Source organism: Solanum verrucosum, unplaced genomic scaffold (genome assembly GCF_900185275.1).
Source record: "Solanum verrucosum unplaced genomic scaffold, falcon-dt-bn FXZP01000093.1, whole genome shotgun sequence".
Taxonomy (NCBI): Eukaryota; Viridiplantae; Streptophyta; class Magnoliopsida; order Solanales; family Solanaceae; genus Solanum; species Solanum verrucosum.
In genome coordinates, this window is record NW_026020065.1 from 463714 (window position 1) to 479761 (window position 16048).

A 16048-nucleotide genomic window follows, 5' to 3' on the forward strand; every position below is an offset into this window, starting at 1 on the left:
ATTTTTAACTTAAAAACTATTTTTTTAAGACAATCCAAACGGTCCTTAAGTTGTTTGTAAAACTTTCAAAAAATGATATGCCATCATGTTATTCTCCGTCTTCAATATATATCACATTTTTTCATTTTAAATCAATTTAAAAAGTGATACTACTAACAACTCAATTTAAAAAGTGATGCTACTAACAATTTTATTTCATTATTTCATTTTATACTTAATAAAATTATTTATATTCATATAAATTTTCATTTTCTTTATAAACTTCATATTCAATCAAACATTTCAACATAAGCTAGAAAAAAACGAGTACAATAGTATTTATGTATTTTACTTAATTTTTCATTGACAAAAATTATTATCACGAGTTCAAATTGTGAGATCAATCACTTACTAAATTAAATGTCTATAATAGATACTTATGGTTCGATTCTCGTGGGAACACAGTGCAAGCTGGAGGTTAATGCTAAACTTTTTTAAATGCCCTGGTGTAGTACCGGGGTTGCTTACGATGTGAAGATAGGAGAAAACGTGGGTACTTCAGGTTCCACATCTTCTCCAAAAAAATTTCCTTTTCGTGGGGTCTTTAGCTTTGTTCCTCCTCCACCACAAATCCCCTCTCCCCCAATAATAGTAATAAAATTATAAAGCAAAAAAGGTAGATAAACCCCTTTCATTTCTTCAAGTTTACACTTGATCCACTGATGAACAGTCAAAAACTTGTTTTGGGTTGAAGGGAAGTTGATTCTTGAAAATACCCAATTTGCAAAAACTTGTTTTTGATTGAGGGGTAGTTGATTCTTGAAAAATACCCAATTTGCTAAAAACTTGTTTGGGGTTGAGGGGTAGTTGATTCTTGAAAAATACCGAATTTGCTAAAAAGTTGTTTGGGGTTGAGGGGTAGTTGATTTTGGAGGATACCCAATTTGCTATTGGGAGTATAGAGGGAGATGGTGGAGAGTTCAATTGGAGGGGTGGTGCCAGCAGTGAAGGGGGAGGTGATGAGGAGGATGGGGGACAAAGAGGAGGGGGGTAGTGTAAGGGATGAAGAAGTTGGGACAGTGACAGAATGGGAATTGGACAGGGAATTGTTGTGTCCTATATGTATGCAGATCATAAAGGATGCATTTTTAACAGCTTGTGGACATAGTTTTTGCTATATGTGCATAGTTACTCATCTTCACAACAAGAGTGATTGCCCCTGTTGTTCTCATTATCTCACTACCAGTCAACTCTATCCCAATTTCCTTCTTGACAAGGTTTGTTCAGTTTAATGTTGTCTCTTACTAGCAATTATTCATGCATTTTTTTGTAGTACTTATTGGAAATGTGCCCAGTAAAGTTGAATGGATAGCTAACATAGTATAGTAATTGTTGTTCCGTATAGTGTTCATATTGACTGTTGAGCACTGAAATTTAAGTAGCTGAGCTGACTTAAGTACATGGTGTTGAAGGACATAGTACAATCACAATTTTGTAGTATTGGCTGAAAATGTGCTCAGTAAAGTGGAACAGATATTAGTTATTCATATAACCAGTGTTTTATGTGAAAATATTTGGGTGAAGATGTGGACGACCTCCTCCTTCAATGTCCGGTGACAACTTGCTTTTGGTGTGAGATTTTGAGATGGTTCTGCCTACCATTGGTGATATTGGGCATAGTGGAGGAGGTATAGAAATAAATTTTGTACAACTAAGTAGTAGTCTTTTGTCCCTTATTTTCTTTTGGTGCACCCAAGATGTTCCTTTCTGAGTTTCTGTATAGAAAATAGGGTATTGTTAGTAGAAAGCTATTACTCCCTTGGTCCCAATTTATGTGGCACACTTTAAGTTTTTGTTTGTTCCTATAAGAATGTCATCTTTCTATAATAAAAAACAATTAATCTTTAAAATTTTCATTTTACCCTTGAAATGATTTATATCCATACAAATGTCTAAAGCTTTTTTTTTTTGATGAAGTAATTGGTTTAATCATAGAAGTCATCAAGAAGATGCAGAGATATACAAATAGAGAGTAAGGTTACATTGTAGCTGCAAAAAGCAAATGTGAGACCTTGTTAGATACATTACAGGAGCACTATCTTAGGTACAGAGAGCTAACAATTGATTTGATGGGGGTCATATATGCCCAACTAAAGAAAGTAGACATTTTGCTTTAAGGGAGTGGCTGGCAATTGATTTTCCATCAAAGCATCTACTGTTCCATAACCATTCTCCAAATTGATTTGATGGAGTTATCAACTTCCCAACTTCCCAACTTCCCCAGGTTTCAAAAGCCTCATTGGTACTGTTTGGCATAACCCAACTAATTCCAAAAAGAGAACAGAACATGCTCCAAAAATTTGTTGCAACTATACAGTGTAGAAATAAGTGATTGTTGATCTCTTAACTCCCTGTGACACATATGGCATCTGTTGACCATCTGAATCTTCCTTTTCATAAGGTTGTCTTGAGTCAAACATTTCTCATAGAGTACAGTCCAGCTGAAACAGATGATTTTAGGAGGTAATTTAGTTTTCCAGATCAACTTCCCAGGTTACAGATAAAGTTTGTTTTAGACCCTAAATTTCAAAAGTCTTCCTTTCTTTCTTAAACTTTGTGTCAAGTCAAAATGGTGCCTTATAAATCGAGACAGAGAGAGTATCATTTTGTTCCTTTCTGGTTGACTTCTTGTATATGGGCACTTACTTTTCCCACACATATGAATTTATTAATTAAAAAAATGTATAGAAAATTGGTTATCGTTCATTGAATAAACTTATTAAGACATAGATTCTCTACTTTTTGATACATTACTTGTATACAGGAGATTCTCCATTATTTATTAAATTATTTACCTTATAAAAAACATTAGAAAGATCTCCAACAGGGACATAACAACATTTTAGTAGCTCTCCTTTTATGTTATATGGGAATTACGTCCTTTCTTCTAATCATACTGCACATTTTTCTCTAGTAGGTAGACAAGATTCTGCTGAAAAAATAAATTTTGACTTCAAAGATGTTATATTGGTTTCTTTAGAGGACAAATCTCTATTTCGATGCAAGTTTGACAATTTCAGTTTTTTTCTAATTAAGGGTTTATTATTTATTATTTGAGGTAAATCCAAAATTGTTCGAATTGTGTAATCATTAATTAGGGGGTCCATAGTCCTTATATTTTCTATCCTTTTGGAAATGGATTTGAGCGTCTAGGATCTCTTTTAAAGTGCCACACATAAAAACCTTGAACTTATGTGAAGGGGGGTTCACCCATCTCACAAGCATACACTTATCTAGGGTAATCCTTTGCCACTTATAATAAGTACATTAACTTACCATACATATATTTATCAAGGGCTTCTTCCGCTTCTCTATCATCACTTTAATTTAGAAAAGAAACATTTTCTTTGTGTAAGAAGAAAGAAAGGTACTTCTCAAGAAAGACGAAAGAAAGAAAAAATGTGGTAAGCAATTAAGCAGTTAAATATGTTGTTAGCTCCCTTGGAAAACAAAAGTGGTCCTTCAGAGATGGTTTGCACAATGCTCAAAATAAAGATTAGGATGATATTCTTCCATCAGTTCAAAATGTTGGACTCATTAGAGTCCAAATTATTTGTTCCTTCATCTTTATGGCCTTTGAACATATTTCAATTATAGGCTTTGTTGATTTTTTCTGCATTTAAATCTCTCTTATGTTAGCAATCATTCTCATTTTATTTTCTAGTTTCTTTTCCATTTTGACTGGTAAGGTTTAAGTTTCATTCACTTTCAAGTACCAGTATCATTATGCCTTTACGATCTAATAAACTGTTGCTAAGAGATATTAATGTTGTATAATTATGAGATGGTTGCATCTTGAAATGATTTACTTCACTATGCAGCTTATTGTTAAAGGTTTCTCTGTACCACCTTTGTAGCTATTGAAGAAGACATCTGCTCGTCAGATTTCAAAAACTGCATCCCCTGTTGAACAATTTCGTCATTCATTGGAACAGGTGAGTCTGTTTTCTCAATCTCTTGGTGAAGTCATGATGGCATTAGTCTCCGATGTTTGCTTTTGTTTTGACACTACTAAATTTAAGATTGTTTTATGAAGGACTCCCTGTTCAAATTTGCTATTTTTTTAATGAAAATTCGGGTGATCTGGTTTATATGTTGTTTGAGTTATTGTACTCTAATCTAACTTTTAGCTGTGGCCTGTGCCTGAATTCTTGTTTTAGTTTTGGCATCTCTTATTTTGGCTCTATATTTTAAGAAAGAGCATATTATATTTTGTTATCCAAATTCTGTTTAAGGTATAACTATTTGTTTATTATATTAGTTAGGTTTGTTTAAGTTGACTCAATTATTGAGCTGTCAAAAAGTCAGATTTCTGAATTCTCGTAAGGCCATCCTTGTAGTGTATTGGCTTGTGATTTATGAGTAGTTCTCACTTCTTCTCGTAAGGCCATCTTAGTGCTTGATGGTGGATGGCATTTTAATATTTATTCAATTGGCAGACTAATCTTTAATTAGATGCCATTCTTTTGTGAAAACAGAGATGAGATCTATCTTTGAATTGAAGTAGGGTGATTATGTCAGTCTACAAATAGGTGTGGTATAATTAGTAGTTGAAATCACCATGGTCCACCAATTCTTTTTATGAATTTCGAGAAATACAATTTCTTGGTTACAGAAGCAGCTGGAGCAGGAAAGTGGAATATACTCTATTATGGCTAATTTGACGGATTGGAGTCATAGGCCTTTTTCTTGATTAAAAAAAGAGAAGAAAAATGGCTTTTGAAGGCACAGATTTTTTTCCCTCTAGACTGGATCACTTATGACAGTCCTACTTACATAGACAATTGGGTCAACTTTATACAGAAGACTTGGTGAAAAAAAGCTTCATACAGAAGAGAAGTTTTTGTACTCCATATACGGGGTTGTAGGGGTGGGGTGGGATCTCCCCTTTTTTACTCCTTTTGTACAGAAGTGGAAGTAGGGTACGACTTTATCAATAAAAAAGAAAAAAGAGGTGGAAGTAGGGTTTAGGGAGTGTGCCAAAAACAAAAGAAGAGGGAAAGTATAGGATGAACTTTGGACATTGTCAAATTGGACATTAATGAAGTTACAAATTGCTCGTTGGAATATTTAGGGTGTAGTAAGTATGGTGATACATGACTGGAGATGGGATGTGTTTGCCGAGGTGAAAATTGAATGGGACCAAAGAGAAATTGCAATGGCACTTGAAGGAGATGATGTCTGATTTGTAGTGTTCATAGGCTATGGGAATGGCAAAAGGTTTTCTTGTTGTATAGACGAATGGGTGGAGTTCGTAGAGACTAGAGAATCATATCATTTTGTAAATTCTCTACCTTTTGGCATATATCTTGTATACAACCGTTGTGGCCATGTTTTTTTTTTTTTTGATAACCGAGAAATCCGTCTGTGACCCGCCCTTTGGACCAATCATAGCCTTCTAAACTCGGTGAATAATGGGCCGCCCCTCTACCCTTCTCCACTTAAATACCGGGCTTCGCTTTGCATGGTGTGGGGCTTGAAGCTGTGACCTAAGCCACAAATCCTCCACCTTTTTCCACTAGAGCTAAGCCTTGGGGGCCGTTGTGGCCATGTTATGAATGAAAATACATATTTTTAATTAAAAAAAAAGGTTTCTGCGAAAAGAAGGGTTAAAAGTGAATTGGTAAAAATTGGGTTAAACTATCTACAATCAAAAAACAGAAAAAAAGAAGGTAAACCATGTCTATTGTGGACTTGAAGTTGTGAATCAAAATTTCATATTGTAATTTAGACATGTAAAAATAGTTTCTTCTGATATAGTTACTTTGTGGTTCTGATTCTTCTCCATGGGTCAAATGTGGGTAGCTTGAGGATGCTTCATATTCAATCCGAGAGGAGTTAAAAACCCAATAAAGATGCATTCCTTAGTCTCCAGTCTTACTTCCTAACTCAATAACCAAGGGTCCCTTTTCTCTTCATTTTACTTTTGTCCTCAATTTAACTATGAAAGTGATTGGTGCAACTGCTTGAAAGATCAGATTATGGAGCTCTGCATTTATGTCACTGCACTTAGAACCAGACATAACATTTCTAAAACGCTATTTTCCCAGTTCTTTTTATTGGCATGTATGGAATAAAGCACACACCTATAAATATTCAACTGTCAGTATCAGTTTTGTGCAGAAGCTTGAGATGTGACACTTGTTATATGCTTAGACAGGGTTGTGAAGTGTCAATTAAGGAGCTGGACGCTCTATTGTTGATGTTGTCAGAGAAGAAGAGGAAATTGGAACAGGAGGAAGCAGAGCGAAATATGCAAATTCTGCTAGACTTCTTACAGATGTTAAGGAAGCAAAAAGTTGATGAACTCAATGAGGTATGTAATTGTTTTAATACCACCTAGAGAAAAAAAGTCAAGAAGGAGAACAGAGATTTATCTTAAAGAAAAAAAAAATGTATTATGGTAGAAAAGGGTATGGCCATATGCTAGATTTTGGTTTTGCACTCTTATGTGAGTTGAGTGCCTTTTGCTGGCTTTCCTACTTCTATTTGGTTAACCCTATTACCATTTGGTCCCTTCTCCCTAAATAACTTCAAGATATATTATATTATATGCAAGTGGTTCTTCACTTTGTATCTCCTTTAAAGTCTTGGATAGCTGCAGTTTGCTTTCTCCAAATAACAATCTGATAGCCAGTTTGTTGATTTGTGCATTTAATTAGGTGCAACATGATCTGCAATACATCAAACAGGACTTAAATTCAGTAGAGAGAAATAGAATAGACCTATACCGGGCTAGGGACCAGTACTCAATGAAGCTTCGAATGCTAGCAGATGATCCTATTGGGAAAAAACCTTGGTCTTCATCAACTGATAGGAACTTTGGTGGTCTTTTCTCCACTTCACGAAATGCACCTGGAGGATTACCGACTGGAAACTTGACATACAAAAAGGTGGACAGCAAAGCTCAAATAGGCTCTCCTGGACCACAGAGAAAAGATACTTCAATCAGTGAACTGAATTCACAACATATGAGTCAATCAGGTCTGGCTGTGGTTAGGAAGAAGCGCGTCAATGCACAGGTTTGTGGTTGCGACATTATGTTACTTCACAATTTTCTTAACTACTCCCCCTGTTTCATTTCACGTGGCCCTTATACTAAAACTATATTTTTTGTTTTACTTGTCCCTTGTAACAAATCAAGAGAGATTTGTTATTTTCTTCCAATAATACCCTTCCCACTTGTTGGATCTCACATGGTATGTTGTTGTAATATTACCTCTATCATTAAGTAACTATATAAAGTAATAGACGTCAAAGATAGATTTCCAAAAGCATAATCAATAAGGATAATTTAGTAAAATAAATCCCTAATAAATACTTTCTTAAAGGGAATGTCAAGTCAACAAATATCAAGTAAAATGAAACGAAGGTAGTCTCAGCTTACTTTTTGCTGTGTTTTCATTGATTATGAAATAGAATGATCTTTGTAATTGATCCAGTACTGGACTCGTGACTTACCGTGAAATTTGATGAGAAAACAGACTATTCTATGACTACCTTTTGGTCACACATTTCTTGATGAATGCTTCCTTTGTGGTGATCAAACTATGATGATCTCATCACATCCTAGGTTCTCATTTAACTATTTTCAGCTACCCAACTTTTTCCCGTCATATTGGTGCTATCACATTTGCTGATTTTGAAGAAATCTATCGTGCACGAGTCTTCTTGATACTTGATAAGCTATTTTCCATCAGCTCTCAAGCTTTCTTGTTGAGAGATGTAAGCAGTACATATTCCTCCGTCAAGTAATTAGATATATGAACTGCCTTATGCCTATGTTGGTTATGGGTGATCTTTCTGGCCTGCCTTTCTACTCTTTGTTATCTATTTGGTGAATGGTTTTTATGTTTGCTTACAGTTCAATGATCTCCAAGAATGTTACTTGCAAAAGAGACGTCAATTGGCGAACAAATCTCGTGTTAAGGAGGAAAAGGATGCAGATGTTGTACAAAGAGAAGGTTACAGTGAAGGACTAGCAGATTTTCAGTCTGTACTTAGCACTTTCACTCGTTATAGGTATAACTTTTTGTCTGTTATTCTCTGAACATGCTTGCTTTTAAATTGTTGCACTTGTTTCTATTTTTAACCAGTTTTTAATTATAGCACTTTCACTCGTTATAGGTATAACTTTTTGTCTGTTATTCGCTGAACATGCTTGCTTTTAAAAGTTGCACTTGTTTCTGTTTTTAACCAATTTTTAATTTTATTCTTTAACAGTCGGTTAAGAGTCATTGCTGAGCTTCGGCATGGGGATCTGTTTCACTCGGCCAATATCGTTTCAAGGCAAGTTTGGTCTTTGCATAAAATTGTTGAAAGCTTAAAGTTCTCCTTTTACTGGTTCCCCTGTGTCAGATTTAAATATGGAAATTAGCTGTTAAAGAGGAGAGCTGGCGTTGTGGTTGTAGCGCATAGATCATATCCAGAGTGTAAATATGTCTTCGCTGGAGTGCTGATTTTGTGTAGTCTTGTAAATGTTGTGTTTCTCATTACCTCAGACCTGAAAATTGTTTTATGATCCATCTCATTCATTTGGTTCTCTTATTTAGCTCTTGTAGGCGAACCTTATTCCAAGAACTAAACTTTAAATATGTTCATATTGCAGCATTGAATTCGATCGTGATGATGAGTTGTTTGCTACTGCTGGAGTTTCACGGCGTATAAAAGTTTTTGACTTCTCTTCAGTGAGTTTTTAATTTATAGCTGGTTTTGTCTCTTGATAACATTGGGTGCAATGACATTACTGAATGACATATCATGGGTCAATTTCTACTGTTGATATTGCAAATGAGAAAGTGCAAAAGCTATTTTATTCTGAAATTGTTTTTCACCGTTTGATTACTCATAAAAAAACAAGCTGAGATGATCCAAGTGTTAGTTGTTCAAACTCAACGTCAGTGTTAATGAGTGCTTCAGCTCAAATTCCGAATGGGCTTGAAAGCAAACTCAATCACAACAACAACAACTACATGTCAATCCCAAACTCATTGGGGAAAGCAAGACTCATAAATTTTGTGAAAGTTGAACTTGTGCTGATAAATTGAGTTTGAGCTCGTACCTCAATTCAAGCTCAAATTATATAGAGTATATATTAACAACACATAAAAGTAAAACAACAAATTTTGGAATTAAATGGGGTCATAAAGTTTTTCACACTATTAACTTGAAAAATGCATTTAGAAAATAATATGCAAATTGTTACATTATAAATATTTTCAAATGAATAATTGTTGAAAATTAGATTGTTCGATGAATATAAAAGAGCAGAGCTTGAGTTGTACAAGCTCAGCTCCTTTCGATGAATATAAAAGAGCAGAGCTTGAGTTGTACAAGCTCAGCTCCTTTAACGTACCAGCTCAAAATTTGAAGAAGATCAGAGACCAACAGTTGAGCTCACAAATACTACAGTTCATTCACAACTTGAACAATCAAGACCTTGTTGGTATACATAATGCTTGATAGTATGTGATGTGTATATATGGAACCTTCCTCAAGGAACAAATTGCGATCACCTTCTTTCTAAAATAATATTCTCCTTGTAAGAGTAGTGTTGCTGCGAATTCGAATGGCAGCAGGTTCCTGGTGGCAGATAGCACATTGCCTGTTTTGTGCATATTTTGTTATAATTTTTTTATATGTTACCTGCACCACATTGATATGGTACTTATGTAGGAGAAAAACACCCGACTGTTGGAGCTAATTTTGTTTCCATCAATACATACATGAAGAACCTCAAGTAGTGTTTTGCTTCTTCTAATGACACAATCCCCATATTGGCCCTTTAAGTATATAGTCAACCTTTTCAGTGTGCCATGATTGTACCTTCTATTTATCTTGGTTATTTTTTGGTCAAATATAATGTTACCATCTTCAAAAAAAAATAAAAAATTGTGGTCAAATATTCTGGCAGAGCTCTGCTTTGCATATTGCTCTCATGATTCTGATCTGGCTTGTTATGCTTCTGCATTTCAGGTTGTAAATGAACCTGCAGATGCACACTGCCCTGTTGTTGAAATGTCTACCCGATCTAAGCTGAGCTGCTTGAGCTGGAATAAGTATACCAAGAACCACATAGCTAGTAGTGATTATGATGGAATAGTAACTGTATGGGATGTGACCACTAGACAGGTGAATCAGTACTTCTGCTAATCAGTTTTCACTGTAGACTTTTTCATCTTCCTACGACTGATACTGATCCTTTCTGGTGTTCAGAGTGTGATGGAATATGAAGAGCATGAGAAACGGGCTTGGAGTGTTGATTTTTCACGCACAGAACCCTCAATGCTTGTATCTGGCAGTGATGATTGTAAGGTATTAAAGGATCACTTCTCACTTGTCAAACACAAAGCTTACCCCTACCTTTGTGGTAGAGAGGCTGTTTCCAATAAACCCTCGGCTCGATAGAAAAGAGAAGAATTCAAAGCATGATAGCAAGAAAATATGACAACAAAATAACAAGATACAAATCAAAGCATGTCTTGTCGAAAAATCTTGGACCTAGATTCAAAATTTCAGTGTTTGTCTCTACATTTTGGGGCATTACTTCATACTGAAGAAAATCTCTGGGCATAGTATTCCTCCATATTAGTTTTTGTTGTTTTGGTACAAATTATTCTTACTGCTTTCTGGCTAGGTTATTATACAACCATGTTTTCCACTGTCTGAGCCAATAACTTGAGTACTTATCTTTTCCCTAACTTGGGTTTGTATCATCATTCTATGCTGCTGCAGGTCAAAGTTTGGTGCACGAAGCAGGAAGCAAGTGTTCTTAATATTGACATGAAGGCAAATATATGCTGTGTAAAATATAATCCTGGATCTAGTGTTCATATAGCGGTAAATTTATTAATTTTTGAAGACTTTCTTTTATTATTTCCACTTCTGCACTGCTGGTCAATGCCTTATTTTGATGTAGTGACCTCTTTTCTTCTCTACTTCCGAGTCTCTTAATACCTTTCTACTCATCGAGCCCATGGGTGATAATCTGTACTTGTGCAATCTGAAAAGACCATGACTGATATTATAGGATTCTATCCTCTACTAAGATGCAATATCTGAACATGTATATATGATTGATTGCTCAACCATGCATGTGTGTCTCTTGATGCTGTTAGGTTGATGTCCATGATGAGTTTTTTCTGTGATCACGCCATTCTCAAATTCGTTATGCAGTTACACATGGATACTCTTTCGTTTATTCCATTATCTATGCAGACTCCATGCTTCCTTATGACATATAACTTCATTTGTGTCCGAAAGATTCCAAGCCCTCCATCATGTGTTCCTTAAAAGTTTCTGGATGCTATTTAGAGCATGAATTTCTCATATAGCTCAGTTTTTTGTGCTTCAACCCAAAAAAAGGGAATATATCCTCATGGTGTACATCTCGTTTTCTCTTATAGGTTGGCTCTGCGGATCATCATATTCATTATTATGACTTGAGGAACACCAGCCAGCCGGTTCACATTTTTAGTGGCCATAGAAAAGCTGTTTCATATGTAAAATTTTTGTCCAACAATGAACTTGCTTCAGCATCAACAGACAGTACACTACGATTGTGGGATGTAAAAGATAATTTGCCGGTAAGACATCTTTCAAGTCTCTACTATCCTTCGGTGAGGAAACTTTTTTGCCACCAACCTGTTGATGTGGTCGTGAGATTCTTCGTTGATCTTCGATAAAAGCAAAAATTATTCACGACAATTAACACTGTTTGAGTGCATTCTAGGTTCGCACGCTTAGAGGACATACGAATGAGAAAAACTTTGTTGGTCTCTCAGTGAACAATGAATTCCTCTCATGTGGCAGTGAAACAAATGAAGTATTCGTGTACCATAAGGTAAGCGCATCTTTTTTCTTTGATAATCGTGGTGTTGGTACCGAGCAACTCTGTCCACCACCAAGTCTCAAGTCAAATGGGAAGAAATCACCACTTTTTGTCTCTGCTTAGATTTGAACCTTTAGATCTCACATGAGTCTCAATCCACCTCATTGACCACTAGGCCACACCCTTGGGCGTAACAGCCTTTTAATCTTTGTTTTAGTGCTGATAGTATTTAATTTTAACTAATGCTTTGGGATGGTATAGGCGATCTCCAAACCCGTGACTTGGCATAGATTTGGTTCCCCTGACATAGACGAAACGGATGAAGATGCAGGATCTTATTTCATCAGCGCGGTGTGCTGGAAGAGCGATAGCCCTACAATGTTAGCTGCTAATAGTCAGGGAACTATAAAAGTGCTAGTCCTTGCAGCTTGAAGTTAATAAAGCTGCTAGTTAAGAATGTTCTTTGATTGAAATTTTATAGTGGAAAACAGTGAAATGAAATTTCACATTCAATTTTTGTTCTGTAGATAGCTATTCAACCATCAAGATGACATGGTTCCCCCCATATTTGTCAATGTATTCATACATTAAAACATGTAACACAAGTTGTAGGGCTTGGTAAATTTAGAAGGATTGACTGGCAAAGTTTGTTTTTTCTCATTGTGCTGAAGGACATCGGTTTTACACCGTTTCATGGAATAAACTTACTCGTATCCAGTGTTTACACCTAACAACATTCTTTGTCATGATTAAGTAACGAATCGATATGAAAGTACACATTATGAATCATTGTTAAGTGAAAAAATGTATGTGGAACGCTATCATTGATTTTGTGTAAATATCAAGTAGATACGTTCTTTTATGTTATATTGTCCACGCATGCATGTACAAAAACAAGAGAATTTTTTTCACACTATATAACATAAAAGTGATACACCTCAACCATTGAAAAGGGTTGATATTTTACAAGAAGAAGCTCAGGAGGGATAGAAAAGATACAAGAACTTTTACATAACCTTGCAAGATTGAGGGTTATACAAAGTGTTACGGACTTGCAAGGTCAAGAAAACTCGAACAATCGTTCAAGAGTTCTAAAAGATGAGAAAATAATATAAGAAGAACAAGCTCAGAAAGGATAACGTCACTGCATGTGTCACCACGACAATGACTCTTGATGCCTCATATCATCACCTTCATATAAATGAATCTCTATGACTTGTAACACCATTGCTTCTTGGTCTAGTACATCCATGGATATGATGAGAAGATAACTAAAAAAAATTCACAAAAACTTGAAGGATACCATACTTTTTTTTTGTTCTCACTTTAACCTAACTTAGTATATGGTGTGATGAGAAAATAAATGTGCAAATGGAGTGGGTATTTTATAGATAGAAAAAGAGTGTTTGGTTATGATAAGAAGTAAAGTGCTGGTTGAGAGTATAATTGAGCATTCAATTAAATGTGTGGTTGATGTGTCATTTTCTTTAAAAGAAGAAGGGACAAAAGGGAGGTAATGGGAGTTGGATATTTAGGTTCTACCAAAAGAACATACTAGTCTTATTCATAGTGGAGGAAATATAATATTAGGTACGGATTCAGATTAATTCAATAGATATTTAGGTTTTATCAAAAAATTCGAAGGTTTTATTGAAAATAATCTCTCAAGGTAGGAGTAATGTCTGCATATACACTATCCTCTTCGGACTTTATTTGTAGAATTATACTGGATATGTTGTTATTGTTATTATTGTAATTAAAATGAATTCAGTAAAGGTAGGAGTAAGGTTTGCGTACACACCACCCTCTCCAGACTTTATTTGTAGAATCATACTAGGTATGTTGTTGTTGTTACGAATTCAGTCTCATAAACTTCAAATCTTGACTCTGCCTATGCTTATTAATACTCTTTCTCTGTAGGCAACGGACATGAATTGGTTCATATTTGGAAGAAAAAGGAAAGCGTATAAAGTTAATTAGTTGAAAATATTGTATTTGAAAGTTAAAGTTGTGTTTGAACATGAAAAAACATTTGAAGTTATGTTAGTGAAAACTTGTCAAATCTCATATTTCAAATTTGAAACAATGGATCAATATGATAAACAAATACTTATTTAAATAATCTTCAAATATTAATTCAATTTTATTGTTTATCCCTAGAATAATATGAGATATTTTAAAGTTGGAAAACATATTATACAGTAGACAAAATGACCAATAAAACATCTATTTGAGTTAGACAAAAATTGTAAATAAAAAAAAGTTGTTTCTACTAAATTAGTGAATGTTAGTAAATAATGGAGTCAACAATCACCATAAGAAGCTAGACAAAAATTGTACCTCATCTCTATTTTCTTTCACCATTATTCTTCTAACTTTTTTCTTATTGACTTTTAATGTAAACATAGTTACTCTCTGTCTCAATTTATATGATATTTTTTGAATTTTGAGATTTAAATAAGTCTATCTTTGACCATAATTTTTTATAATTGTCAATTATTATGACTTATAGTACTTTTTACGTAGTTTATAAATATATAGATTCCATTTCAAAAAAATTCAAGATTTCATGCGCAAATTCTCGGTCAAACTTAAATTGTTTGACATTCGAAAAACGAAAAACGTCACATAAATTGGGACAGAGGGAGTATTACATTTAGAGGTGTTAAATTTAGACATGTAAAAATGAATTGCGTTAATAAATAAACAGATCTATAACTCGTTCAAAATTGTTTAGAATGAACTAAGATAAAGAATGAGTTATAACTCAATTCGCTCATTTCTTACTGAGTTTTATTTGTTTTATAATTTGTTTAAACTAGTGAATGTAATTAGTTAAAATTTCATAAACCCAAAATATAACTATGTTTTGTAAAAAAATAAATTAAACTATAGCTATATATTATTATTATAAATATAATTTAAATATTTATCACGTCACGTAATTTTTCCTTTTAATTATTATTGTACGTACAGAGACAAAAAGAATAGGTGGAGTTGATCAGTGGTGTCTTTAATAAAGAAACCAAAAATAGAAAATAGGCAGAAGTATTTTGACTATATATTATAATAATATAGAGAGAAGGTATGCATTAAATTCATATTTTGTAAGATTTTGACCAGAAAATTAAATGAGACAGAAGAATGAAAGTGACATAACATAAATAATGACAAATATTTATTTATATATCTGGTGTTTATATTAAAGTAAAAATTAGGCAAATCACATAGTATAAGAAAGAAATTACTTCCTATCCCTACTCTTTCATTAATTACCAAAAATCCCTTTTTTAGTGTCTTTAGGATACATAATATAGCAGCGCGGATACTTTAATTAATAAAGGGCGGATACTTAAATTATTAAGTTGTTGGCACGGATACTTTAATTAATAACGGGCGGATACTTAAATTAACGTGCGGATGCATAATTGAATTGGGGGAAAATAAGGGATTTTTGTATTTTAGTAAAAGAGTAGGGAAATATTGAGAATAGGTAAAGTAATGTTGTGTACTTAAGTAATTTGTCCTATATTAAATCATCTAATTTACTGTCATTAAATAATCTAATATGATGAGACCTAATATTAATTTATCGTGATTAAGAACAAAATGTTTTGTTTAATTTTATAAAAAATTATATCCAGTGTTTGATATTCGAATTGATGCCCCGCCAAATTCAGATACGCATCAAAATATTGTAAATTGAGTAAAACTTTTTCTAAAAAATAATCATGACTCACATCTGAAATCTAGAGACAAAAACACTATATAGCATATACAAATTTCTGTCATGTATCTATAATCTATTGATTTAGTGTGAATACCAAGTATAGATAATTAAGTTTTTATACATAAATGATTTAGTCAGGTGAGAAAACATATTAATTAACCATGATTAACTGCAAAAAAAAACTTTAAAAAAATTCACCTGGTGCCTAGTATTCGCTGATAAAGTACTTTTTAACAAAGATGATTATATATCAAGTTAAGAATAAAAAAGTCAAAAAAATCTATATATAAATATTTGTCATGCATCTATTAACTTGGTGTAAACAAATGATTAAGTTTTCTTTTACCTATAAAAAATATCAGTTGCAGTGGTTGACCATTCATTTTATTCTTTATTTCATTTCCAAAAAAAATAATCACATTTAGCATTAATTTCAGATTCAGTAGAGT

General features: G+C 33.8%; 2 protein-coding genes across 5 annotated transcripts in view; one reads left to right on the forward strand and one right to left on the reverse strand.

Annotated features, from left to right (window-relative positions):
• LOC125823765 (small ubiquitin-related modifier 1-like) overlaps positions 1–16048 on the reverse strand; it is a 498077-nt gene that overhangs the window by 40906 nt on the left and 441123 nt on the right. The gene's annotated exons all lie outside the window — the stretch shown is intronic.
• Positions 508–12597, forward strand: LOC125823767 (E3 ubiquitin-protein ligase COP1-like). The gene is made up of 13 exons (XM_049503151.1): positions 508–1256; positions 3897–3974; positions 6200–6355; positions 6702–7061; positions 7904–8061; positions 8263–8328; positions 8648–8726; positions 10015–10170; positions 10255–10353; positions 10774–10878; positions 11445–11624; positions 11771–11881; positions 12131–12597. The coding sequence occupies exons 1-13, from the start codon at positions 948–950 to the stop codon at positions 12299–12301; spliced, it is 2028 nt and encodes a 675-aa protein (XP_049359108.1). The 5' UTR covers positions 508–947; the 3' UTR covers positions 12302–12597.

What these genes read in the sequence shown, in the direction of transcription:
- LOC125823767 (XM_049503151.1), top strand. Translation starts at nt 948, where the DNA reads ATGGTGGAGAGTTCAATTGGAGGGGTGGTGCCAGCAGTGAAGGGGGAG. An exon ending in AAGTTGATGAACTCAATGAG is followed by an intron (nt 6,356 to 6,701) that starts GTATGTAATTGT and finishes GCATTTAATTAG; the next exon opens with GTGCAACATGATCTGCAATA. An exon ending in ATGTAAAAGATAATTTGCCG is followed by an intron (nt 11,625 to 11,770) that starts GTAAGACATCTT and finishes AGTGCATTCTAG; the next exon opens with GTTCGCACGCTTAGAGGACA.